The sequence below is a fragment of the Tyto alba genome, unplaced genomic scaffold, assembly GCF_018691265.1.
Source record: "Tyto alba isolate M040663 unplaced genomic scaffold, T.alba_DEE_v4.0 Super-Scaffold_15, whole genome shotgun sequence".
Classification (NCBI taxonomy): Eukaryota; Metazoa; Chordata; class Aves; order Strigiformes; family Tytonidae; genus Tyto; species Tyto alba.
Genome location: NW_024881277.1, coordinates 4,617,745 through 4,643,054, shown reverse-complemented (window position 1 = coordinate 4,643,054; position 25,310 = coordinate 4,617,745). Strand labels below are relative to the sequence as shown.

At 57.7% G+C, this 25,310-nt stretch overlaps 1 protein-coding gene and 1 non-coding gene across 2 annotated transcripts; one reads left to right on the top strand and one right to left on the bottom strand.

The window, feature by feature from the left end:
• LOC122153015 (scavenger receptor cysteine-rich type 1 protein M130-like) lies at nucleotides 1-25,177 on the bottom strand. Its single transcript, XM_042789144.1, is given in 16 exon segments — nucleotides 1-102; nucleotides 10,817-10,917; nucleotides 11,508-11,591; nucleotides 12,023-12,118; nucleotides 12,824-12,961; nucleotides 13,664-13,978; nucleotides 14,590-14,824; nucleotides 14,826-14,908; nucleotides 15,263-15,602; nucleotides 15,953-16,101; nucleotides 16,565-16,879; nucleotides 20,196-20,249; nucleotides 21,717-22,099; nucleotides 22,484-22,620; nucleotides 22,861-22,930; nucleotides 25,143-25,177. Coding segments are annotated over 16 exon segments (2,637 nt in total).
• TRNAF-GAA lies at nucleotides 6,196-6,268 on the top strand. The gene has a single exon. It is a non-coding gene; the product is annotated as a tRNA-Phe (tRNA).
• Nucleotides 25,178-25,310: the final 133 nt, after the last annotated feature.

The following is a 25,310-nucleotide window of genomic DNA, read 5'->3' as shown; positions in this document are numbered from 1 at the left end:
TCACGTGCCCATGGTTACAATTTCCTGGCACTCTGTCTCAAATATTTGCTCCAGAATGACATGACAGGCCACATCAAGCCTCTCATCTTGCTGCACCCATTCCTGGAGGAACAGAGAAGTGACAGGGTTTGACTGTCCCATTTTCAGTGCTGAGGCAGGATTTGGGGAAGTGCGGTGCTTCCCCCTGCATCAGCTCCTTCATCTCACTGAGAGGTGGGGCTACAACATCTGCTGGGCAACCAGCCCAGGTTCTGGATGCCACCAGTTTTCTCCAAGGACATGCTTCTTTTAGCCACCAGCTGTTGCTGGGTCCTGCTCTACCTGCTGCCAACCCAAGGGCAGCTTCATCACCCTTCTGGCCTTTGGCAACTTCTGCTCCACGTGGCTTCCTGCTCCTCCGGGCAGCTCTTCTTGCCTGGCTGAGAGCCACTCACAGGTGATCAACAGCCTCCAGAACAGTGGCTGTAGGGGAGAGGGAAGGTGGGCAGGAAGGGTTGCACTGGCCTTTCGCCACCAGGAATTGTCTCCTTTGTATCAGCCCTTAGGAAGCCCTGACAAAACATCTCCCAAATTCAGTGCTGGCAGGAGGATCTCCTATAGACCCCTCTGGTCTGAGCCTCCTCCAGACGCCTGCACCCCTGGGCTGGATGCTCTGCCTGGCACGGGAGGATCAGGCCACTCTCCTTGTACCCACACCATCTCCACCTTGGGAAAGAAACACCTCTAAGATTTGAAGACAGGCTTCAGGCCTGCCCATTGCTCCCACCCCCCACTTCTCTGGATATCCAGAACGACCTGGGGGGTGCTTGGGCCCCTCTTTAATAGGACATAACCAGAGTCTTCACATTTGTCTCAGGACAAGAAATGGCACCATCCAGACCCCAAACTCACCTGCTGCAGGTCCTGTACTGCACAGTGGTGATTGGTGTCAGGACCAACTGCCACTCCCAGCTGTACTTCTCAGGGCTGTGGTCACACCATCAGATGACATTTTGGGCACCAAAAAGGAATATTGTGGTTTACCCCCAGCTGACATCTAAGCACCATGCAGCCACTCACTCATTTTCCCCACATCTCCCCTGGTGTGATGTGGGGGAGAATCAGAAAAAAAGGTAAAAACAAAAAAAAATCCTCATGAGTTGAGATAAGAAGAATTAGATAATTGAAACAAGATGTAGTAATAATATTAATAATAATAACAGAAATAATTGCAATAATTGTAATGAAAAGGAAGATAACAAAAAGAGAGAGGAATAAAACCAAAGAAAAAGACAAGAGGTGCCCAGTGCAATTGCTCTGTACCCACTGATCCATGCCCAGCTGGTCCCCCCAAGCAGTGATCCACATCTCCCTGCCAACCCACTGCCTTCCTCCCTCTTGTTTATATACAGGGCCTGATGTCCTGTGGTATCAAATAGCACTCTGACTAGTTCGGGTCAGCTGTCCTGGCCATGCTCCCTCTCAGATTCTTGTGTCCCCCCTCACTGGCAGCATGGGAAACTAAACAATCCCTGACTTAGGATAAGCCCTGCTCAGCAACAACTAAAACATCCGTGTGTTCTCAACATTGTCCTCATCCTAAACCCAAAGCACAGCACTGTACCAGCTGCTAGGAAGAAAATTAACTCTGTCCCAGCTGAAATCAGGACTTTGCAGATTGCCTTTCTTGGTAAGCCTGGCTCCTTGCAACCTTTTTTGTCAAATAGGCAAGTTCTTATGGGCCCCACTGCCCTCTGCATCTGACATGCACACCAGCTGGTTGGATCATTTGGCCTCTGTGACCAGATGCCGTGGGTCATGCTCACGATCCAGGCTCTTTGCAAGCATCAAATTCCTTCCTCTTGTTCTTTTCAGTCACGTGTACTACGATCGGAAATGTCAGGCTGTGCTCTGCCTGTTGTGACAAACTGCTCAGCCCTCGTCATGGTCTGCCTTAAACCAAAAAGACTTTTCAGCATGCACAACATTCTTGTCGGGGTGGCTTCTGCATCTGTGCCTCCACTGCCTGCTGGCAGGAGTTTGCTGCAAATCTTAGAAAGCAGCAAATCCTGATTTTTGTCACTCTTATCCCTGAACTTGACCTCATTGTTGCCCAATAAGGTGTGGTACTGACCTTCTGAGGCACATAGATTTAGGTCAACCTCACTGCTCGTTGTCTTCCTGTGAAGTTCAGTGTGACTGAGGATGAGCTAGCTCATCGTTACAGTAGTGCTTTCCACCTTCATCATCACTTCCATTAAATGAGCATTTCTTTTTCTTACCCATACTGCCATACATCCACTCAAGTTATTGTCTTCTCAGAGGAACCATCTGCACACGTGCCTTAAATGCTGATGTGCTGGAGCTTCAGTGCACAAGGACCTTGAGATACTTGGGGCTTTGGCCAGCAGGAACCTCAAGTTGTACAAGGAGAAGGGGCAAAGTGGGACTGGACCAGCAGAGGAGTGAGTCTGAGGAGAAGGCCCTGGGCACTGTGAGTGATGCCATATGTGCCGCTGGTAAAGGCTCACCATGAATAGAGCCAGCTCCTGCATACGGAGCTGCACTTGTAGCATGACCATCGAGACACGGGGAGTTATCATCCCCCTCAACTCAGCACTGGTGTGGCAACACCTGTAACATTCTGTGGGGCTTTCCATTCTGAGGAGCAGGAAGGAACGGGAGAGTGCCCAGAGGATGTCTGCAAAGGTGGGTTTAGAGGTCATGAAGCACATGAAGTGTGTGGTGTGGCTGAGGCACCTGGACTTCCTTGTCCTGATGGTGTGGAAGGTCGTGCGGGAGTAAAAGAGTAGCTCGAAATTAGGAGTTTTGGGTGTTTTCAGAGAATTTGGACCTTTTCTTTGTAGTGGGAAACCACCTGAGAAAGGAAAAGAATCACAAAGTACAGCTTGGGAGGTTGAGACTGGACAGGAGGAGAAAAAAATGTCCCTTAAAGGGTAGTGCTGTGGTACCAGAGGTCACCCAGAGCCCATATCAGTGCAGTGCTTTGTGTTCCAAGGGACAGGCAGGGAGGAAGGAGAGATCTCAGGAAAGGCAGGGAGATGCCATAGGCTGGGTGTCCACAGCCTGGGGGTCTCTGTCCCCTTGGCTATGGCAGTTGTCTCTGCTACCAAGGCCTGAAAGGAGACATGATAATCGCATGGAACTGGAGCCTCGTGGCTTCCTTGCAGCCCCCCAGGGAGGCTGGGAGCTGTGGCACCACTGTCCTCCACTCAGCATTGCCCACCCCACCCCACAGTGCCCCAGGAAGAGCCCTGAGCCAGTGTGAGGGACGGGATCCCCCTTCCTTGGGGCTGACCACTTGGCATGATAAAATATATCAAGTTTTACTCAGCATCAGCTCCCCTTGCACAGTGCCTTTGCCTACCTGTACTCACAGCCTCCAATTTTCTTCTCTAACTAATCCATGGGGACACCTGGTCTGTAATGGGCCTCAGAGGGGGCCAATTAACACTCCAAGACACTTTGGCTTTTGCTTCTGACTGTAACCCCTTCAGAGATTGGTTCAGGTCCTCTCAGTATCTGAGGTTCAAGCACCAAATACACCCCTGGTCTCATCAAAGTGCAGAAAACCCAAAGGAGCCACGTCTCTTCCATCAATTATTTCAGGACTTCCAATCTTGTACAGCTAATTGGAGAGGCTTCAGGAGTCTAATTAAAGTGGAAGATTTTAATAACAACTTCATAAAAAAACCTTTTTTTTTTTTTTTTTTTTTTTAATTTTGAAGGGGGTTTTATTCCTTTTTTAATTTTACAGAAGTGATAGAAGCTTTCTCCAATTCAGAGGGTCTTCTAAGGAGGACAGGAAATGTAGCAACAGCTGTCTCCTCATGGTCCCCCACTGTATGGGCAACTTTCCTCCCCACCTCCCCTGCCCCACCATTTCCCTCAGGGGCTGCCTGGGACTTGCATTCTTCTACATCAGACATCCTCACTGATGTGCACAGCTGAATGTTACAGCTCCTTTGCACCAATTCCCTCCTGATTTACCCTGAGACTTGACTGTAAATAGTCACAGGAATCTTATTAATTTGAAGAAAGAGAAGTAAAACATGATACAAATTTTTTTAAAAAAAAATCAACAATAACTCCTCAACTGTATGCCAAGTCCAAGCCTCCACTAAGGTCTACCTTCCTCAAGCGATGACCATAAAAGGAATACTCTAGACAAATAGATAGGAAATTATAAATATACACAAATTAGCAAGTTGGCTAAAAGAGAGTTTGGCAGTTTAAATCAACTTTTCCACCTTCTTGGCCAAATTTCTAGCCCAGAGCCTTGTCACCAGCTCATGCCTCTAGTGATCTCCCTGCCCATCTTCCTGTGCCTCCTTAGCCCATGCCCACCTCTAGCAAATGAAGTTGGGGTGTTCTGGGCAACATTTTACAGTCAACTGAAAAATCATTTGTCAATGTTCAAAGCATTTCTGAGGTATAACTGAGAAAGAAATGAACTTGTGTAACATCATGTGGATGTTAACATCATTGTATTTAGCAAAACCCAGTCCTCGAAGACAGTCTGTTCTAAAAGCTCCCCTGCAACCGCACAGAAATTAAGATGCAAGAATAAACTAATTATAGTTTCTGCACTCTAACAAGCTCCCAGGGGAAAGTTACTGAGCTGTGGGAGGAATAAAGAGTCTTTGGGGTTTAGTGGGGTATGCTGAGGGGTTTGGGTGAGGAAGCTCCCTCAGCAGATTGACGTGAGCCTCTCTGGGGGCTGATTAGAGCAGAAGAACAGAAGCAAGTGACTTCAGGGTGACAAAGAAAGGAGACAGAGACATCCTGTGCTGTGTAGCCTCTTGGATGTGCCCTGACAAGGGGCTCAGTGCTAATTCCCAGCCCATTTGAATGGTGATGCCTTTGGTCATCAGCAGCTGAGGTTTTCCCCTGGTCACTCTGAGGACAAATACACGCCGAGTGCCACATCCTTGCCCCTCAGGCCTGGCACTTTGCAGCTCACCCTAAACCTTTGCCTATAGCCTAACACCTAACCCTGAAAGGTGAGCTCTCATCCTTAGCCCTGCCCTGATCACTGAAGCTGAAACCCTCACCAGATGCCTGAAATCTAAGCCCTACCTACCTCCCTAATCCTTTCGCTCAACACCCCTCATCTTCAACCAAGTCCTTCCCTGGGCTGGCCTAACCCTGGGCAACAGCCCTGGGTGGGGTGCAGCTCAGCAGAAATGGCCCTGGGGGTCATGGTGGACAACAATCTGCACATGAGTCAGCGGTGACGGCTGGCAACCCAGAAGGCCAACAGCATCCTGGCTGTCTGAAGAGGAGCATGGCCAGGAGATGAGGGGGAGGGATTCTCCCCTTCCATTCAGTGCTTGCTAGACCACATGCCCAGTACTGCACTGAGTTTGGGGCCTCCTGCCCCCAGTACAGGAAGGACATCAATCAACTGGAGCGAGCTCAGTGAAGAGGCACCAATTCAGTTGGGCATGTGTAGACGTGCAGGGGGCTGGAGAGCTTCCCACCTGAGGAAAGGCTGAGGGAACACTCTCCAGTATGGAGACGAGAAGGCTTTGGGAAACCTCGTAGGAGCATTTCAGTACCTGTCAGGCAGTTAAGAAAATAGAGCCAGGCTCTTCATCATGGTGCATGGTGGGAAAAGGAGATGGCAAGGGACAAAAGTGGAAAGAACGTTCAGGCAGGAGATGAGGACCATGAGGTCATAACCATGAGGTCACTTACACACTGGAAGAGGTTATCTTGTGAGGCTTTGCAACCCAGACCCTTGGAGGTTTCCAAGCCTCCTTTTCCCCTACATATGGTCTCCCAATATTGAACAAAAAGCTCTTGCTCAGGCAAGAATGAAGCAAAAGCCTATGGCACCAGCACGAGCTCTGCCTCCACTGGGCGTTCTCTTCCCTGTGAGAGGTGTCTGCCACCAATCCCACACTTCTTTCACCCTCAGCTTTTGCAGCTGTACGCTCCTGGCCTGCTCTCTGGACTTTACAACCATCACCTTTGTATTTAAGGCCCAACACATATCTTGTCACTACTGCTGTAAGCTGGCACCCACCCCACACCTGGAGCCCACCTGGCCACAGGGGCAGGGAGAGGCCAGGCCCGCTCTGCTTGCACTGGGCACAGCTTTTTCCTGGGAACGTCCCCAAGAGCTCTCCTCATGTGTGTCAGGCTGTGGCCTGGCACGGGTGGCTCAGGGACAAGGGCTGCTGGGGCAGGGCTGAAGTAGCTCAGCTGGGAGAGCGTTAGACTGAAGATCTAAAGGTCCCTGGTTCAACTCCAGGTTTCAGCAATGTTTTTCTCCGTTAGGGTCTTGCAGATCCCGTCTGCCTTTGTCCATCCTGCCCTGGCCCTCCTTGCTCCTTCCCCTCTTGCCAGAGCACTGCCCATGCGCTGTAGCTGCACATCTACATGTTAGAAGGAGCCTTCCTCTTGCACCACAATGCCCCCAGCCTTCCACTGGGCAGGACTCTCCACTCAAGTGTGTCTTTGGGGTGTTCTCCAGCTGGGTCTCCTTCCCTGCTCCACAGGGATCGGGATCTCTCCACTCAGGGGTCTCTGCAAAGACTGTCTCTCTCCTCATGGTCATTCTCACTGGTGCACAGACTGCTCCCCTCCTCACACACATCCTTCACCTCAACCTCAGTTCCCAGACCAGGGCACACTGCCCACAGGGAGGCCACCATCCCCCCAGTCCCAGGGAGAGGCACTCCTTGCAGCTGAGCAGCACAATTGCCCCATGTTTACCACCACGAAGGCACCGCCCCTGCGTGTGGTCAGGCTCTCAGCCTTGGAGTTAACAGCTGCCCGTGCTCAGCCACCCTGCCACAGGAGACCCCAGCCAGGGCTGTCCCAGGGCACTGCTTTGCTGTCAGGACAGGCCTCAGCGCTGGAGGAGTGGGGAGGTCCCTGAGCCCACCCCACACCCGCAGCCCCAGGGAGATGGAAGCCTGCTGTCCACCTCACCTCCTGGGATGCTGGTGGGAGGAGTGGTGCAGGGCAAGGCCCAGTGACTGGAGGAGGGGTTGTAGGATTTCTGCCCCTGTGTGCCCCCACCACACACCCTGGGGTGCCATCAGAGCCTGAGGGCACCTCACCCCAGAGAGGGAATTTCCCTCACCCTGTTGCACTGCTCCTGCTGTGGAGTTGGGGACAGACGTGGCAGAGAGGGGTGTTGTCCTGGGGGGCAGAGGAGGCTTAGGGGTATTCTCTTCTCCATCGACCTAGCTCAAAATGGGCCAGAGCATGGGAGAAGTGCCTGCAGCAAGAGCCTCCTCCTGCCCCATTTCCCTGCAGAGTCGGTAAAGGGGCAGCACTCTGCAGTGCAGCCCTAGGGCTGGATCAGGCCCCAGTGGAGAGCCAGTCCTGACTTCCCCTATCTCAGGAGGCTTCAGGTTCTGTTTTCTGCAGAGGGTCCCAGGGTACCTGGGGGACAACGGCACTGTGATTGGCACAGACACATCATGGGAGGAGAGTGTCTCTCCTGCTGGCAGGTCTCAAGGGGGCTGTAGCTCAGTGGCCGAGCAGCTCCTTTGCATGGGGGAGCTTCCTGGGTTCCATCCCCGGCACCTCCAGGGGTGCTGTTGCCCTGACTCCCCAGCCAGAGGCAGGTGTGGGCTGGAGTTCAGGCTCTGGTCATCTCCAGGCCCTGTGGGTCTGTCCTGCCCAGCCAGGGCTTGGCTTTGAGGGCAGGAGGGCGGTGGCATGGCTGGGTGTGCTGCCTCGGCTGAGCACCGTCCTGGAGGAGAAGCAGGCAGCTGTGCTGGACCTGAGCTCATGTCACTGCCCGGCACCACAGAGCCACCCCACCCGCCGCCCAGGGACAGCGCTGGGCAGCAGAGTGTGCTTCCCTGTGGGGAGCCCTCAGGGAGGGCACAGAAGTCGGCAGCACGCTCGGAATCCTTTCTGGCTGCACTGAGGGATGTGCTGTGAGAGTGCTGGTCCAGCCCAGGTGTCCTTTGGGACCAGGGCCACACTGCCCTGGTGGCTTGCCAGGGGCAAGGCTCTGAGATTGTCCTTTCTCCAGGGGGATATCCCAAACCACATGGAGAAGCACTCCTCTGTGCCAGCAGGTAGGGGTGTCTGAGCTGGATGAGCCTGGGCAGGGCTGTGGGACTCCCAGCCAGAGGAATGACATTTCCTACCCTGACCCTGTCTCCAGGTGTTTCTCCTTCCACCGGCACCACTGGCTGGAGCAGAGCCCCAGTTCAGGGAACGTGGAGCTGCTGAGGTCAGGCACAGCTCGGCAGAGGTGGGACTCGGTGGGGCCGGTGCCCACCTCTTATTCATGGGGTGTCTGGTGTCTCCATGCACCCTGTGCTGGTGGGATTGGGGAGGTACAGGCCTGTCCACAGACATGCCCAGGCAGCGAGAGCCAGGACATGGTGCCTTGGCTGCTCCCCCAGCAAAACCACTGGCAACCAAAATGGGGGGAGAGACACGGACTTTCACCTGCAGGGTGCCCAGCCCTTGGCAACAGGGAGCCCAAACTCAGAGAAATAAGGCTGCTCTCCCATGGGACTTTCCACATCCGAGCTCTTCCCAGCTGTGGGGCAGCGGTGCTGAGGGTTGGGGTCTCACTGCGACCCCCCTCAGGTAGATCCTCAGGAGCTGCAGGAGCAGCCACAGATCTGGGGCACAGTGGCAATCCTGCTTTGCTGCAGAGAAGGGACCCAGCTGGCAGAGCCAGACTGTTAAGTCCCAAAATGCATGAAACAGGTTCTTTCTGCTCATGGGTGCTGCCCCCTCAAGCTCACCCACGCCTGGGGCTTATTTCCTCAAGGAGGAAGAGGCAAACCTCTACCAGATGCCAGATTATGGGAGAAATATTACACCTATGGGAGGGCAGAGCTGGTGGGGCAGTCACACTGAACAGGCACTGGGCTCTTTTCCCCAGTTCCCACTTGGGGCACCTTGAGTGTGCAGATCAGTGTCCATACTGCCCAGAGGCCCCCACCATCCCATGTTCAGAAAATAACACTCCCCTTTTCATCTTTACTTCACTTTTATAAACTTATTTCTCTGAGATGCAGGGCTGGAGCTTATCCCAGTGAGAGTTCTCCAGGCTGTGTTTTTAATGCCCATGGATGTCACGCATCACTGTGGGGGTCTTGCCCTGGGAACACTGCTCTCCCATGAGGGCTGCCAGCAGGAAGTCTCTCAGGTGTGGGGCAGAGGGATGTGTGAACCTCGGCTCCCCCCAGGTGCCCCCAGGGTCAGCCCAGGGGTGGAGGAGCTCCCAGCAGGGAATGGGGCAACACTGCTATAGGAGAGGATGTTGGCAACATCTGCCTCCTCTCCACTCCTGCTCCAGGGCCAGATCCTGCTGTTTGCAGCACTATGGAGCTGCAGCTACTCCCCCCAGGCAATCCTGCCACAGACACCCAATGCACCTTCCAGCCTGCAGCAGAGAAGCCCATTGGGGAAGAGCCGGTGGAGTGCGGAGACCCACCAGCGGGAGCAGGGAGGGCAGTTGGGCAGTTTGGGAGCCAGGTCCTGCCCAGGTGCCAAACTCTTCTCCCAGCCTGGCTTCTGCACAAGGTTTCTGTGCCGTGGGTGCTGGGGCAGGTGAAACCCCAGCTGAGGGAGAAGGACCCTGGCTCAGCTCCCAGCAGCACCTGATTTAGTGGAGGGACACAAAATCTCCACTGCCATGGAAATGTGCCCACATGAGCATCCTCCCAGATGGGCCCTTCTCCAGGCCAGGGGCTGGACCATGGCTTTTGGCTGCTGCACGCGTCTTGTGGGGAAGCTTTCTCCATCCCCCTGGCCCTCTAACAGCACTGAGGGAGCGGTGCCCTCATCCTCAGTGCTCCCAGCCCTCTTGTACCTGTCCCACAAGTACTGCCCCGCACACAGCCCAAACTGACATCCCTGGCAAGGCAGCAGGGGGGCAGGGGTGGGAGCTGGAGGGGAGCAGGAGGAGGGTTGCCCAGGGCTGCTCCGGGTCTGCAAGGCAGGAGGAACAGCCCATGGAGACTGGGGTCCTGGCAGAGCATGAGGAGAGAGAATCCCAGCCACGTGTTTCCCAGGAGGTGGCTCTGCACCCTGTGCCAGGGCAGTGGGGAGCAGAGCTGCCTCCCAGGCATTGTGGGAGGTAATCCGTGGGCCATGATCCCACCTGGGGCTGGCTGGGGTGTTCAGGGACCTGCGGTCACCTTAGGGCTCGCTTCTGTGAGACAAAAGCCCAGGGCTCACCCTGACATGGCAGCTCTGTCGTGGCCTCTGCATGGTGGGATCGGTGTGGCCCAGGCAGGGCCTGGGGGAAAGAGCAGCTGGAACCCTTGGGGAAGGAAATGGGTGCTCCCACTGGGGTGCATCACGGGACCTATCAGAGAGTCACTTTGATTAGAAACTGCCTGTGGGCAGCAGGATGGATGTCTCTCTCACCAAGATTATTCCCCAGGGACCGTGGCCTCACGCAGCCCCACAGGCTGACCCCGAGCCCTGCTGTCCCTGAGACGTGTCCCTTCCTTGCCATGGTGTCTCTGTTCTCTTCTCTCCCTGACCAGCCTCAGGAAGATGCCCTGACACCTGGTAGGGAAGCATCAGCTCTGGGTCAAAGCCCCCAGAGGCTTTTAATAAGCAAATATAAGAATGCACAGCATAAAAATGGGAATAAAAACGGAGGAAACTCCCAGCTGTTTCTGCTGCCCATGGCTCAAGGGAGACAGTCCCCTGGTGTTCGCGGCTCTCCCAGCTGCACAGACCTCTCCTCCCTCCCGGCTGCACCCAGCTGTGCAGCAGGGATGGGCTCTCCTGGCCTGGGGCTCAGGGACTGCTGTGCACCAAGCTCCGGTGTCACAGCCTTTGCGTCCTCACAGGGAAGTGCCACAGGCACCTCTTCAGCATCATCATAGCCCATGCTCCCCAGGGACAGTGACGAGGTGTCTCCTTCAGCTCCAGGGACGTCGGCACTTCTCCAGGAGCGCAGGCTGCCCCCTGCAAGCAGCAAGGCCGGACGTTTCAGTTCACCCCATGGGGTCTGTACACCACCACCCTCCCTGCTCCTCACCACCTTCAGCTCCTTCTCCCACCCCCGGGCCTTTCAAGGAAAACTCCCATGCCAGGTTCCCCCTTCCCAGCAGGTTTGGGTGTCAGTAGGGTAGTGACTTGAGGGGCACCAGGGATGGCACCCTAGGAACAGGCAGCGCTCTCTTTCCCTCTCACCTCCAGGTGCAGCCCTGGGCCCTGCTCCCTCCTCTGGCATCCTGGGCATTTCCCACTCTCCCTGCCCAGGCACAGCATCCTCCCCCGCATCAGGAACCTCCCTGGCATCATCGTAGCCATCTGCTGGGTCACCTCCGGGCAGGACAAGGACATCTGAAAGGAGAGGGGAGTTGGTGACAGTGAGAAGATCCGTCCTGCAGAGCAGAGGATGAGAGGATGTGCAGGGACACAGAGCGCAGACACTGGGCTTGGCAGAACCACAAGTGATGCCCATATCCTCCCCTTCTCCGATGGTGACACTCAGGGACACCTCTGTCCACCCCATGTCTGCAGGGAGATCAACCCCTTCCTGCCTCCGTTACCTGGTGCTGATCCCAGACCTTTCTCCTCCTCGCTGACCCCAGGGTGGGGCTGCAGCTGGGTCAGGGACTCCTCTGAATAGGAGCCTGGAGAGATGCACAGCAGGTGTTATGGAGCAAGCCCCACTGACGTGGTTCACGGTCAGCGCTGCTGGGGAAGGGGGACCCACAGAGCTGGGGCTATGTGGGGAGGAGGGCTGGGAATTCACCCTGCTCCCCCGGGACAAACCCTGTCTCAAAGGAACTTCCAGAGCTGGCCCAGGACAGCCCCTTCCCTCGCTCCTCGGGTGTCTCATGGGGTGCAGGGGCAGGAAGAGAGGGGCTGTCCAGCTGGGACAGTCAAAGCTGACTGGGAGAAAGCTTCTCTCCTGGTTCCAGGACCTGGATGCTCTCCCCACAGCCCCCACAGCCCCAGCACCACAGGGACCACAGGCTGGGGGGCTTCAGAGGGTCAGCTCCTGGTTGGGGCCAAAGGAAAGGGTCCTGCGGATGTGCCTCCAGGGAAGACCCACACCCACCTGAGCGATCAAACCTGGCCCGTTTCTCCCACGCTGGGCTGTACCCGATCTCCTCGTACACAGCCTCGGGGAAGGGCTCCTGGGCTCTTCTGGAGCCTGTGGACAGAGGCAGGGCTGGCACAGGGACAGGCAGAGGGGCAAAGGGACCCCACTGTGCTCCCCCAAAACGGTTCCATGTGCCACCTCAGGACTGGTCCAACAGCACAGCCCCACTGCACTGTCCAGGCACAGGCTGCCACATCCCCAGTGAGGGCAGCATTGGTGTGAAGATTATCTGGGGCAGCATCACCCTCACATCATCCCTTTGGAGACAGTGCTCATGCCCCTCTGGCCTGTGCGCCATGTCCCCCTTGTCTCACCCCGGATATGTTCCCACATTTCCTCTCCACCTGGAGCTTGCCCCTACCTGCCCCTGTCCCACCAGGGGGTGGGCAGGGCTGGGCAGGGGGACAGCCTGGGGGCCTGACACCACGGTGATGGACCCTGCTGCCCCACACTCCTCCTAGCATCTCTCTTGCCCCAGAGCCCCCTCCAGCACTACCGAGAGCACTGCCAGCCTTGGCCATCCCCTCTCTGCCATTTCTCTCCTCACACCATGGCTAACTGCCCCCACCTCGGGGCTCTCTCCACCCCTTGCTGCTGGTGCCCCACAGCCAGGCACTCAACGGGGAAGCACGAGGCAGGTAGCAGCACACAGTCTCACCCTCCCGCTCTGCCTGTGCCCCTTGCTGACACCCCCCGCAGCACCCTACAGCCCTACCAGGAGGTATCTCCCCCCGGCACCTCTGGGCAAGGACTCACCTCTGCGCCCAGCCCCGGCGCTCAGCACTTGCCCAGCCAGGAGGGCCAGGAGCAGGCAGACAAGGGTCCCCAGGATGATGCACATGATGACGGGCACTGAGACTCTCCCGCTGCTGCTCTGATGGCCTCGGGTGGGATCTGCATGGGAGACAACTTCGAAGGGGCAGCACCCCAGGGGTGAGTGACAGGAAAGCTTCCACCATCCTGGGTAAATTATAGCTCTCCCCAACCCCCTGCCACCACTCCAGTATCTCCTCCTAGGCAGTTTCACACCCCAGCTAGGAGCCCCTTCCATCCAGCTGTGGGTCACAGCCTGGCCCCAGGGGTACCCAGACTCCGGGGAGGACAAGTTACCTGCTCGGGGTGGGGGTGTTGTCGTCCTGGGTGTAGCTGCAGAGGAGGAAAAGGAGAGCTGGGCTGAGAGAGTGGGTGTGTGGGTATCAGGAAACCTCCTCCCCAACACACCGTGTTTGTGTGTGTGTGTGTGTGTGTGTGTGTGTGTGTGTCTCTAGATGTCCCTGACACATCCCACCCAAATTGCCCCTCCTGTAGTGCCAGAAAGGGAGGCCGGGACAGAGCCCAGCACCTCTGCTCTGGGAGGCAGGCAGGATGGCAGAGGCAGCCCAGGGGATAGCCCTGGGGCTGCAGGGCCCCACGGGCAGTGGCCAGAGCACGGCCAGTTACACCGAGGCTGCTCCCTGCCTGGCACCGGGCTCCTGCACTCCACAGGAATGTTCTTTCTCTCGGAAGGTCGGGGTCCATGCCCGGACCGCGTGGACAAAAGGCCTTCCCTAGTTCCCTGCTAATACCCGAGCAAAGGCTCCCAGCCCTGCCACTAACCTGAGCAGCGCACAGCAGCATCTTCCTTGTGCCGGCAAGCCCCGCTGTCCCCGGGCCGGGCCCAGCAGTCCTGCAGGGATGGCTCCGTCCCCTGGCACTCCACCTGCTCCAGCCAGATGGGGCCCGTCCCCATCCCAAATGCAGCCTCATGCAGGGCAGACACCACAGGGCCACAGCCCAGCTGCCTGCACGCCACCTCGGCATCCTGCATGTCCCACGAGTCGTCGCACACCGTCCCCCAGGAGCCACGGTGCCAGACCTCCACTCTGCCCGAGCACCCGTCCTTGCCTCCCACGGCACGAATCTTCTCCCTGGCTGGAGAAGAGTAAGACCTCCCATGGCACCGGGAGAGCAGGCAGAGCCCTGCCAGACAGAGACGGGACCTCCCTACCTGTGCAGCTCGCGGAGTTGGGGCACGGCACCAGTGAGGTTGGAGGCATTTCTGGCTGTCCCCCTGAAGAAGGAAACACTGTGGTGAAGGGGCTGGTTTGGGGGATCATGCAGAAGAGAGCAGGGCTGAGCTCTGCTCGGGCCTCCCTGTACCATCTGGGTCACGGCAGCATCTGAAACCCTGTCATCCAGGGGACACGTGCAGGACTGTGGGGGGACCCTGATTGCTCATTCCCAGAAGGTCCCTGGCTCACAGAGCAGCAGTAGCTTGTCTATGGAGGGGAGGCTCTTCTGAAACATGTCTGGTCTCTTCTGAGACCTCACCTGGAGATGCCTCTGCCTCCTCCAGGCAGTGCTGGCAAGCTGGGTGGCAACTGTTGCTGGACATGTGTGGCCGCGGTCATGTTTGTGCCACTGACAGCATAAGGGTCTGGCATGGAAAGTAAAAGCCTCTCCAAGCTCTTTCTCTGTGTTTGGCCATGCCCCGTGGGAGCAGGAGCTGGGGTGACACTGGTGCCTGGGTGGCTCAGAGTTACCATTGCAGGTGATGTGGATCTCCTCTTCCAGGTATTCACATGACTGTGGATTCCAGGGCGTGGAGGGACACTGCCAGAAGGAGCTGTTTCTCTCCCCACACTGACACGGATCCAGCCAGGCAGGGCCAGACACCCTGCCAGAGGACAGGCGTATTTCCAGGGATCCTCCGTCCCCGCAGCCCAGCTCCTTGCACGCCAGCATCACAGTGTCCTGTCAGTGCATGGAGTTAGAGCAACATGCTCCCCCATGTCCCGTTGTAGAAAACCTGCAGGCGCCCGGAGCAGCCGTCGCTGTTCTCCAGCCTCAGGGCCATGAACTCTGGGAAGAAAAGGCCCCAAAGCAGGAACAGGCTGATCTGGGGCTGTGGGAGCCAGGACACCTCTACACCCCCCAGGCCCTCAGCCTGGGCAGGGGCAAGGCCAGCACATCCCCCTTGCACCCAAGGGCAGAGAGAAGTCCCGGATTTACAGCCAGCCCTGCCCTTCCCGGTAACCCTTGGGGACGGCTGAGCTCCCCAGGGACCCCCCGTGGGACTGAGGGTGTCCGTGCATGGGTGGGCCTTGGGCAGGAGCTCAGAGGCAGCCAGGGGCAGCCTTGGCCATGGCCGGCTCTCCCCGCGTCCTGCCCTCCCCGGGACCAGGCTCCCACCACAGCTCCTGAGGTGGCACAGACCTGAGCAGACGACTCCCGCATCCTCTTTGTGCCCGCAGTCGTGCTGCCCCCAGGGCCCAGCCGGGCAGTCCCAGAGAGCAGCTTCTGCCCCGGAGCAGTTCACACCATCCAGCCAGATCTGCCCGGAGCCTTCCCCGAAACGAGCGGAGCCGGCTGCCTCCACTGCCTCTCCGCAGCCCAGCTGGTGGCAAACGACGGCGGCATCAGACAGGTCCCAGCCGTCGTCGCAGACAGTCCCCCAGATGCCCTGGGAGTAGATCTCCACTCTCCCCGCACAGCGCCCAGCCCCGTTCACCAGCCGGACCCGCCGGCTCCCTGCAGCGGGTGGAAACCCCAGTCGCTGTCAGGGCCTGCTCGCCTGCGCAGACCGTCACCTGGGCGCCTGGGCAGTGCCACTCACCCCAGCAAATGACTCCCACGTCCTCCGCAAGCCCTGCCGCCAGCGCACTGCTGGGCAGGGAGGTGTTGCAGAGGGTCAGCTTGGCCTCGTGCCCTGCGCACCGGACCCCTCGCAGCCCCACGGGGCCCGTCCCTCGCTCAGGCTTCGGGGGGTTGTAGGCTGTCCCTGCCTCTCCGCACCGCAGCTGCCGGCACACCACGCTGGCCTCCTGCACGTCCCACTGCTCATCCAGGACTCTGCCCCACTCCCCATCCTGGAAGATCTCCACTCGTCCAGTCACACCGGCTCACTCCGCCCACCAGCCGCAGGGATCCAAAGCCGGCTGGGCCTGGGGAGAGCAGAGATGCCACGGCCATCGGTGGCACCGGGAGCATGGCACCCTGCAGGGAGCAGGGCGAGGGGGGATTTTCAACCAAACGGGACAAGGTGGAGCCTTGTGCTGATGAGAAGCAAGGGCAAAGCCTGGGCCCTCCCTGCAGCTCACAGCCAGGTCAGCTGCTGCTGGGGGCACCAGCTCCTGCCTGGGTGTGGGGATGAGGCTCTGCAGGGCTCTCTGTGGGGACGGGATGCGGTCGGCTGCAGCCAGAGGGATGGAGCAGAGCCCTACAGTCCCTGTCCTGGGCTCACTGCACAGTACGAGGACAGAGGAGCCCGGGCCTGGCAGTGGTGCTGGGGCCTAAGCCACTGCCCTGGGGGCAGATGCCTGCCTCCGTTCAGTTCTCAGCTCTCCCAAAGTCAAGCAGTCCATCTGAGCAGGGAAAGCCCTCCAGACGGTTCCTGGGGAAGCCAGGGTTTCCCCAAGGAGAAATTCAGCCTGATACGGCCATGGAACCCCTGCTTTTAGTGGCTATGTTGCACACAAGTTAGAAATGGAGTTCATGCAGCATTTTTCCAGCACTCACCTGAGCAAATGACAGCAGCAGCGTTCCCTTGGGAGCACGGCGAGGCCCCCAGGGTGGTCACTGGGCACTGTTGCAGGAGGGCTTCAGTCCCGTCACAGTGGAATGAGTGTCTCCAGACAGGGCCAGTCTCTCTCCCAAAATGTTCTCCTCCAGGAATGGACTCAGCAAACCCGCAGTTGAGTTGCTGACAGAGAACGTGGGCATCCGAGAGATCCCAGCGGGAGGCACAGAGGGTTCCCCAGGTCCCCAGCACCTGGACCTCCACCCTCCCCGCACACACTGTGCTGCCGTTCACCAGTCTGATCCCTGTGTACTCTGGGGACAGAGGCAGAGAAAAGAGAGTGGATTGGTGCTCCTGTACCCTCAGTAGCTGGTGGAGGGGCCAGAGGGACAACATGATTTTGTTCTCCTTCTGCAGTATTGTCATGCTGCAAACAAACCCATCAACCCTCCTGTCCTCACACCCGGCCCAGCACGGTCCCTGCTCTGTTCCCCAACCCCTACCACAGCCCCGGTGTTCAACAGCCCACCCTGAGTCCTTACCTGTGCAGTTCACAACAGCGCTGTTTGCGTGGGTGCAGGGCTGGTCCCGGGGGGACCCCCTGGGGCAGGAGGCGAGGAGGGATTCATTCCCCACACACCGCAGCTCTCCATCCCACATGGGACCCACCCCTTCTCCAACGTGACTTCCTCCAGCGACAGGCAGGGCTGCGCCACACTGCAACTCCCTGCAGAGCACGTCAGCAGCCTTGGGACCAAAGTGGGAATCACAGACACTTTTCCACAGGTTCCCGTCATGGATCTCCACACGTCCTGAGCAGTGGTTCTTCCCTTCCACCAGACGGACAAATCCTGGAAATAAATCAACTGGGAGTTCCCAGATCTTGGTGGCATTCCCATGCCCACATCCCACACCACCTCCACACAAGCTGTGACCAAAATTGCTCACTGCACATCTCAGAAGAAGCTATTTAAGGAGTGATGGTGTCACAAAGGCAACCATGTCAAGTTACACACATTCTCTCCACCATCACAGCACTCAGGGGGGTGTGTCTATTGCAGACCCACAGCAGACTCTGCGAACCACGTTGGCACCGTTGGGACCAAAGTGTGAGTCACACACCGCTGTCCAAAGGTCCTCATCATGGATCACTATACGTCCTCAGGAGGACCGGTGCCCTTAGAGCAGCCGGACAGATTCTGGACGAACCAATGACACCTGAGAGTTCCCACAGCCCTCTGGCAATACCCTGACTACATGCCAGCTGATCTCCAAGGTGGCCACAGGCAAAACAACTCTACGACATCCCCAGCTGCTCTCAGTGGGTGCTGGTGGCACAAACACATCAGCCAATGGTCCTGTGTCTGCTAAGGGGGACAACCGAAAAATAGCTCCCCATCTCACGCCCTTCCACAGGATGGTGGGTGGCCACAGGAGTCACTTCTGGTGCCTCTGGCATGGGGGCAGCTGGCCTGCAGCACTGCCAGACAGCTCCTGGGTGAACAGGAGGAGAAAGATGGCAATCAACAGACCATGCAGGGCAGGGATGGAGGGTTCATCTGCACCAGCTCAGGGACCAGGCACGGTAAGGCACCCTTGGGCAGGTTCCCACTGGCTTTCCCCAGGGACTGGGGACACCAGTAATGACAGTTCCAGCTCAGCAGTGCGACTGGCCACACTGGGCAATGCTCCGGTGCCTGACTGTTGCTCCATGAGGGCAAAGCAAGGTTCTTTCCACAATCTGAGCACCAGAGATATGGAATAGCTTGTCTCTTTACCTGAACACATCACTCCAGCATCCTCAGAATGCTCACAGTCATGTTCACCCCATCCTCTGCGTGTGCAGTCAGACAGGGCAGATTCGGTGCCATTACAGCCAACATCATCCATCCAAATGGGGCCAGATCCTGGCCCAAAGTGTCCGCATTGAGGAGCTCCAACAGCAGACCCACAGCCCAGCTGTTTACAAACCACTGCTGCATTCTTCATGCTCCAGTAGTGACCACACACGGTCCCCCACTTGCCCTGTTGTTTCACCTCCACTCTCCCAGCACAGCGCCTGCCGCCGTCCGCCAGCCTCACCTCCACAGCACCTTCAAACACCAAGATGGGATGGGTCAGGGGAGCACCGAGCCCCAGACTGTGGGTCTGGGGGAGCCCACTGCCAAGGTAGAATCAGAGGCACCAGGGTGGGAGCCCACTCCCCTCCAGGCTGTCCCCAGGGCAGTTCAGGGGTCCCTTCTATCCTCATGGGCTGTGCAAGGCTGCGGGTGCCCAGCTCCAGCCCTGCTGGGTCATTTGTGCCACCACAGACTTTGGCACTTCCTTCCACTCCAACAGCCCCTCGCCCCTGGCCCGTGCCCACCCAGGGCTCCTGCTCCTCCCCAGACAGAACCCTGAAAAGGGACCTGTCCCCACCAGGGCTCCCCCAGGATCACACGGCTACTCCTCCCCAGATCCCCCAGCTCCCCTGGACCACAGCCTGGCCTGGGCCCCTCCCAACTCACCCTCCTCCCTCAGGACTTTCCGTGTCCCCTGTGGAGCAACATGATGGTCCCAGTGAGGCCTCCCAAACCATGCCCCCTCCTTGTCCTTTGGCATCAGCCCAGCCCTGACCTTGTCTGGGATCCCCGCAGGAAGCTCACCCCTTTGCAAGCCTGTGGGAACAGTTACCCCAGTTCCCTTGTCTCCACAAGCACAACCCACCCCCGGTCAGGCCGGGGATCACCCTGACTCCGGGACAAGAGTGAAGATCCCACACCCCTTCCTGGGTACCCCGGAGGCTGGCTGTGCCTCTGGGATGACAGAACAAGGAACCACCAGTTAAGGCACCACCAGCTCACAGGGAACAGAGCTGGCAGATCCAGGGCCCCAGGGACGGTGCCCAAGGATGGCAAATCCACACCCGGGTACCAACGGCCAGAAACGTGGGAGCCCTGGAAGCAGAAAAGCCCTTCTGCCACGCAGAGAAGCACAGGCTCAGTGAACCTGTTCACTTTCTAGCCCTTGTCACATCGACACATGGGAAGAAGCCCCGTTTCCAGAGGGATCCCTGTGCTGCTCCTTGGCCCCAGGGCTTTGTGGCAGGGCAGCAGGCATTTCCCCCTGCACAACTGCACCCAGAGGAGCAGCTACAGTAACTAGGGGGACAGAGGGACTCTGTCCCCATCCGGAACCTTTCGGCAGCCGTGCACCAAATGCAGGAGGACAGAACAGATGCAAGACATTGGCTTCTGCATCTTTTCCTGTGTAACTGCAGACTGCAGGAGAAAACATCACCCCTCCTGTTCTCAGGCCAAGGCCAGCACAGTCCCTTCCCTCCTCCCCTGCCCCCGGCACAGCCCCAGTGTTCAACAGCCCACCCTGAGTCCTTACCTGTGCAGTTCACAGCAGCGCTGTTTGCGTGGGTGCAGGGCTGGTCCCGGGGGGACCCCCTGGGGCAGGAGGCGAGGAGGGATTCATTCCCCACACACCGCAGCTCTCCATCCCACATGGGACCCACCCCTTCTCCAACGTGACTTCCTCCAGCGACAGGCAGGGCTGCGCTGCACTGCAACTCCCTGCAGAGCACGTCAGCAGCCTTGGGACCAAAGTGGGAATCACAGACACTTTTCCACAGGTCCCCGTCACGGATCTCCACGTGTCCTGAGCAGCGGTTCTTCCCTTCCACCAGTCGGACAAATTCTGGAAAAATAAAGAAAATCAACAAATCAACTGGGAGTTCCCAGAGTCTTGTGGCATTCCCATTCCCACATCCCAGACCACCTCCATGCAAGTTGTGACCAAAGTCACACACTGCACATCTTAGAAGAAGCTGTTGGTGGAGAGTTGGTGGCACAAGCATATCCAGGCCCCTCTGCTCCCCTTCTCCATACTATTACAAGATCCAAATGTATGTGTCTGACAGACAGCACCAGGCACTGCTCCGACAAGCTGCTGCTGCACAAGGTGCCCTGTGCTGCCTTGCATGGTCCCCCCAGCACCGCAGTGGTGTGCACATTTTGGGTCCAGAGGAAGTGGCCCAGGTGTTAATGACTGCTGCAGCCTGCTTAGTCCCTGCAGAGCTTGGCACCAGGCAGGGCCATCACCTTGATGCAGCCATAAATGGCACCCGCTCCCAAGGGTGTGCCGGGGTGCTGGGAGGACCCTGTTAGCAGGGAGATGTCACAGAGCTCAGAAACGGTGCAGCTGTTACCATGGCTGGTGCCTGTCCAGACCCCTCCTATGCCTGCTGGGAGCGGGTCTCCTCAGCCAGGGACACAGTGCTCTGACCAGGGTGCAGAGGTCCCAAGCTAACGGTCAGGCAAAGGGGCAGGAGACCCACATGTGGCCCTGGGCTCACGCTGGCTCTGGAGGTGACAGCAGGCACAGCTGAGAGTCAGTAAGTGCTGCCCAAGCCCCTGTTTCGTGGGGCAGTGTGGGTTGCTGTGGGCAGGCAGGAGGGGCTAGGCAGCATATCAGTGCTGCCTGCATGGGGCCGTGTCCCTGCTGGGCTGTCACAGTCCCAGGGATGTAAGAGTGCCAGCCTTGTGCATGGGTGATGCAGTCGGGAGCAGCCAAAGTCCAGCAGCTGCCGAGCTCCAAGGCCTCGCAGTGCTGGATCACAAAGCGCAGCCCTGGGGACAGGCGGCCAAGGGCTGTGTGCCACCCTGCTCCTCTGCCCAGGGACAGCACTCGTGCTCCCTGAAAAGCCGGTCTGATTCAGCTGAGGTACTCATGCCTGTGAGGGGGAATGAACCACGGGGACCAGCCACCTCATGCCATTCCTCCAAGGTGTGATGTTCTGAGAAAGTCCCGCCCTGGTTTCTCCAGCACAGGGCCCTCAGCACTGTTGGCTGGGAATGGGCAGACTGGGTGGAGACCAGTGGATACCAGTGGACACACTGGGGAAGGGACAGAGTGTTCATTTCCAGCCTAAGACACTGGCTGAAGAGGGGATGAGACACTGTGACAGGGTTAGTTCACCCTAGGTTAGGCTCACTCTAGGGCTTTCCCCAGGGACTGGGGTCACCAGTAATGACAGTCCCAGCTCGGCAGTGTGACTGGCCACATTGAGCAGTGCTCCAGTGTCCGCTTGTTGCTCCCTGAGGGCACAGCCAGATCCTTTCCACTATCCCAGCCCCAGAGGTATGGAATAGGTTGTCCCCTTACCTGAACACATCACTCCAGCATCCTCAGAATGCTCACAGTCATGTTCACCCCATCCTCTGCGTGTGCAGTCAGACAGGGCAGATTCAGTGCCATTACAGCCAACATCATCCATCCAAATGGGGCCAGATCCTGGCCCAAAGTGTCCGTACTGAGGAGCTCCAACAGCAGACCCACAGTCCAGCTGTTTACAAACCACTGCCGCATTCTTCATGCTCCACTGGTCATCACACACGGTCCCCCACTTGCCCTGATGTTTCACCTCCACTCTCCCAGCACAGCGCCTGCCGCCGTCCGCCAGCCTCACCTCCACAGCACCTTCAAACACCAAGATGGGATGGGTCGGGGGAGCACCGAGCCCCAGACTGTGGGTCTGGGGGAGCCCACTGCCAAGGTAGAATCAGAGGCACCAGGGTGGGAGCCCACTCCCATCCAGGCTGTCCCCAGGGCAGTTCAGGGGTCCCTTCTATCCTCATGGACTGTGCAAGGCTGGGGGTGCCCAGATCCAGCCCTGCTGGGTCATTCACCATCCCACCACACAAGGCACCTTTTCCCACCCCAATGGCCACCTGCCTCCTGCCCATGCCCACCCGCACACTGCCCAGCCCTGCACTGGACACCTGCTCCTCCCCAGCACCCCCTGAACAGCCCCGTTTACCCAGGCCTGCCGCTTCCCATGCAACTGCCTGCTGCAGAGCCAGCCAAACCCACCCCCATGCCCAGGGCTTTCCGTGTTCCCACTGAGACGATCCAGAGGATCCCCCACCCACATCCCCTTCTCATCCCTGGTGTCAGCCCAGTCCCTGCACTGGGCCAGATCCCCCAGGTAGGGTGTCTCTCTGCTGTAGATGCCCTGGTCCCCATCTCTCCATGGGGTATAAACTGTCTTCATGGGGTCAGGGCTCCCCTGGAAAAAGGGGGCAGTGAACAGCACAAAATCCCTTTGGGACATCCGAGACATTAGCAGTGTCCCAGGGAGCATCTCTGGGTGCTGCCATCACCAGCGAGTCCACCACCGGCTACAGAGGCACAGTGCGAGGGGACAGGGGGTCCCAAAAGGTACCCCAGGACAGGGTGTCTATGAATCCAGCCAGGCACAGGCTGCCCTAGACACTGGAACCCTGCAAAAGGAGATACTTTCTCCCACCCAGATGGGCCCAGGGAAGGGCACAGGGTCCATGGACTTGAGCACGTTGTGTCCATCATCTCTGTAGCACCTGCAAAGAATCCCCATTCCCAGACAGATCCCGATGACCACACTGGTACCCGCTATTCCTGGGCTGTGGGACAAGGGAGCCGGCACTTACCCCTGCACAGCTGTACCCAGAGGAGCAGCCCCAGCACCTGAGGGGACAGCAGCCCCTCTGTGCCCATCCGGAGCCTCCTGCCTTGCCAGCACATCCCTGCCGTGCCACAATCCTGTCACAGGTCCTGGGGACTCTCGAGGACAATGATGATGGGAGGGCAATATAGCTCTGTAGAAGCCAGGCCAGCTACGGGAGGAGCCAATAAAAGCAGCAGCACCTTTTTAGACATTATCGGGAGTTATCTCCCCTCGACACAGCCCAGCCCTCCAATGAACGTCTCCAGTGCCATTCATGACCATATATGAGGGATGGCTCTGCTGCAGGTGTCACATCACTGTGGTGGTGCGGCGTCACAGGACAGGGCTGGCTGTAGTGGGGGAAATGGGTTTTTCATGCCTTGAACCCTGCTGTGTGGACCAGGAGCACTGAGCATCTCCTATACTCGGCACATCCAAGAGCCCAAGGTGCGAGTGCCCAGCCATCCCCATGCCACGGGAACCACGGGGCTGGGACGGCACCGGGGGTAGTGTCAGAGGGGGAAGGAAAGAGCCCCTGCCCCTGCTTCAGACCCCTCTGTGCTGGGAGCAGCAGCGGGGAAAGGGCCTCAGCCCAGGCCAGAGCCCCATCCCAGGAGCGCTGGCTCACCCGTCCCTCCCTGGAGAGCCCCATGGAAGGTCCCTTCAAACGAGCTGGGGCTGGGCCATGTCCCTGTCCTGGCAGCAGACAAGCAGCTCAGACGGATCCCTGACTCTCAGCATGTCACCGAGGGGCCGTTATTCCCCACGCGGGGGCTTGGGAGCTGCAGCCTGCAGGTGCACAAACCACAGCCCACGTGGCCTCGCAGTGCTCCTCGCGCTCCCCTGCGCAAGCACCCGAGCAGGAAGTCTGTGGTTTCCTCCTGGAGCCTGAGCCCGGGCACATCCCCGCGGTGCCCCCGAGCCACCCCCACCCCGACTTGCTCCAGCCAGGGCCGCAGGGGCTGCTCCTTCTGACATAGAAATTCACTCAACACTTAGAATCCAGTAGAACTGCTGAGCATCTATTCTTTATTAGCAGCGCTGGGCAGCACTGGGGATCGCTCCACCACGAGTGCTCCCACAGACAGGTACAATCACAGAGAATATGTGCTGTGAGCTTGTACATATTCAGTGGATTTCTGAGAACTAATCTACATATACATAAGATTTCCTAGAATTTATCTACATAGTCCGAGCATGTGTGATAAAATTAGGGTTAGGGTCTTTTCCCCCTCTGGTGGTCACTTCATAGTCTTCCTCACAGTGTCCGGTGATTGAACTTTGGGATTCCTTTGCCCACATATGGTCATGCAGTTAGCTCATCCATTCTTTGGCCCTGGGATGCTCCAAGAAGGTCAGTTTAAACTAATTCCCAGGTGATTATCTTGACAGTGGCGTCTTAGGCCCTTGTTATCAGGGGTACTCAGGAAACTTAAGGAACCATCTCAAGGCCTACTTAAATTTCCTGAGGGAGAAGTTGCATATTTCAAAACATCTTGATATTAATTCTGCCTAGCAGTTGACTAAACTATGTGAAGTGAAAGGAAGAAAATAATATGAGTAGAACATGCTGACCAACTAGGATTCTACCATAAACAACTTCTTTGCTCTAAACAAGAGAAATAGTTTTGGCCTTCTCTCACTTCCTTCTCAAACTTTCAGTCCTTGACTGGGCTCCATCTCCACCACTGTTCCCAAATCCGTGGTCAATTCCCTGCAGGACACCAGGGCCATCTCCTGCCAAGGGTGTGTGGCTCAGCCTGCACTATGGGACCCTCCTGGGCAGCAGAGCTTGTGTCCACATGGAAGCAGCTGCCTGGGGCGGTGGGTTTCTCTATGCTGTGCTGTACACAGCCAGTACATTGTCACTACGGCTCCACCAAGGCAATGCTGTTGACCAGTTCTTCTGGGAAATTCCCCAAATCCTCAAGCTTGTCTGCTCAGACTCCTACCTCAGGGAAGTTCAGCTTATCGTGGTTAGTGTCTTTGTTGCATTTGGCTGCCTTGTTTTCATTGCACTGTGCTAGGCACAAAGCTTGAGGGCAGTGCTGAGGATCCCCTCTGAGCAGGGACGGCACAAAGTCTTCTCCACATCCCTCCCTCACCTGGCCATAATCTCCCTGGTTCTCAGCACTGCCATGTTTGCCTCCCTCAAGCCCCCCTCCATCTCCTCCCCATCCCTGGTCCTGGTGCTGTCCGTTCTGTACTCGGTGGTGCCTCCTGCAGTAAACCCCCTCACCTACAGCATGAGGAACCAGCAGCTCAAGGATGCC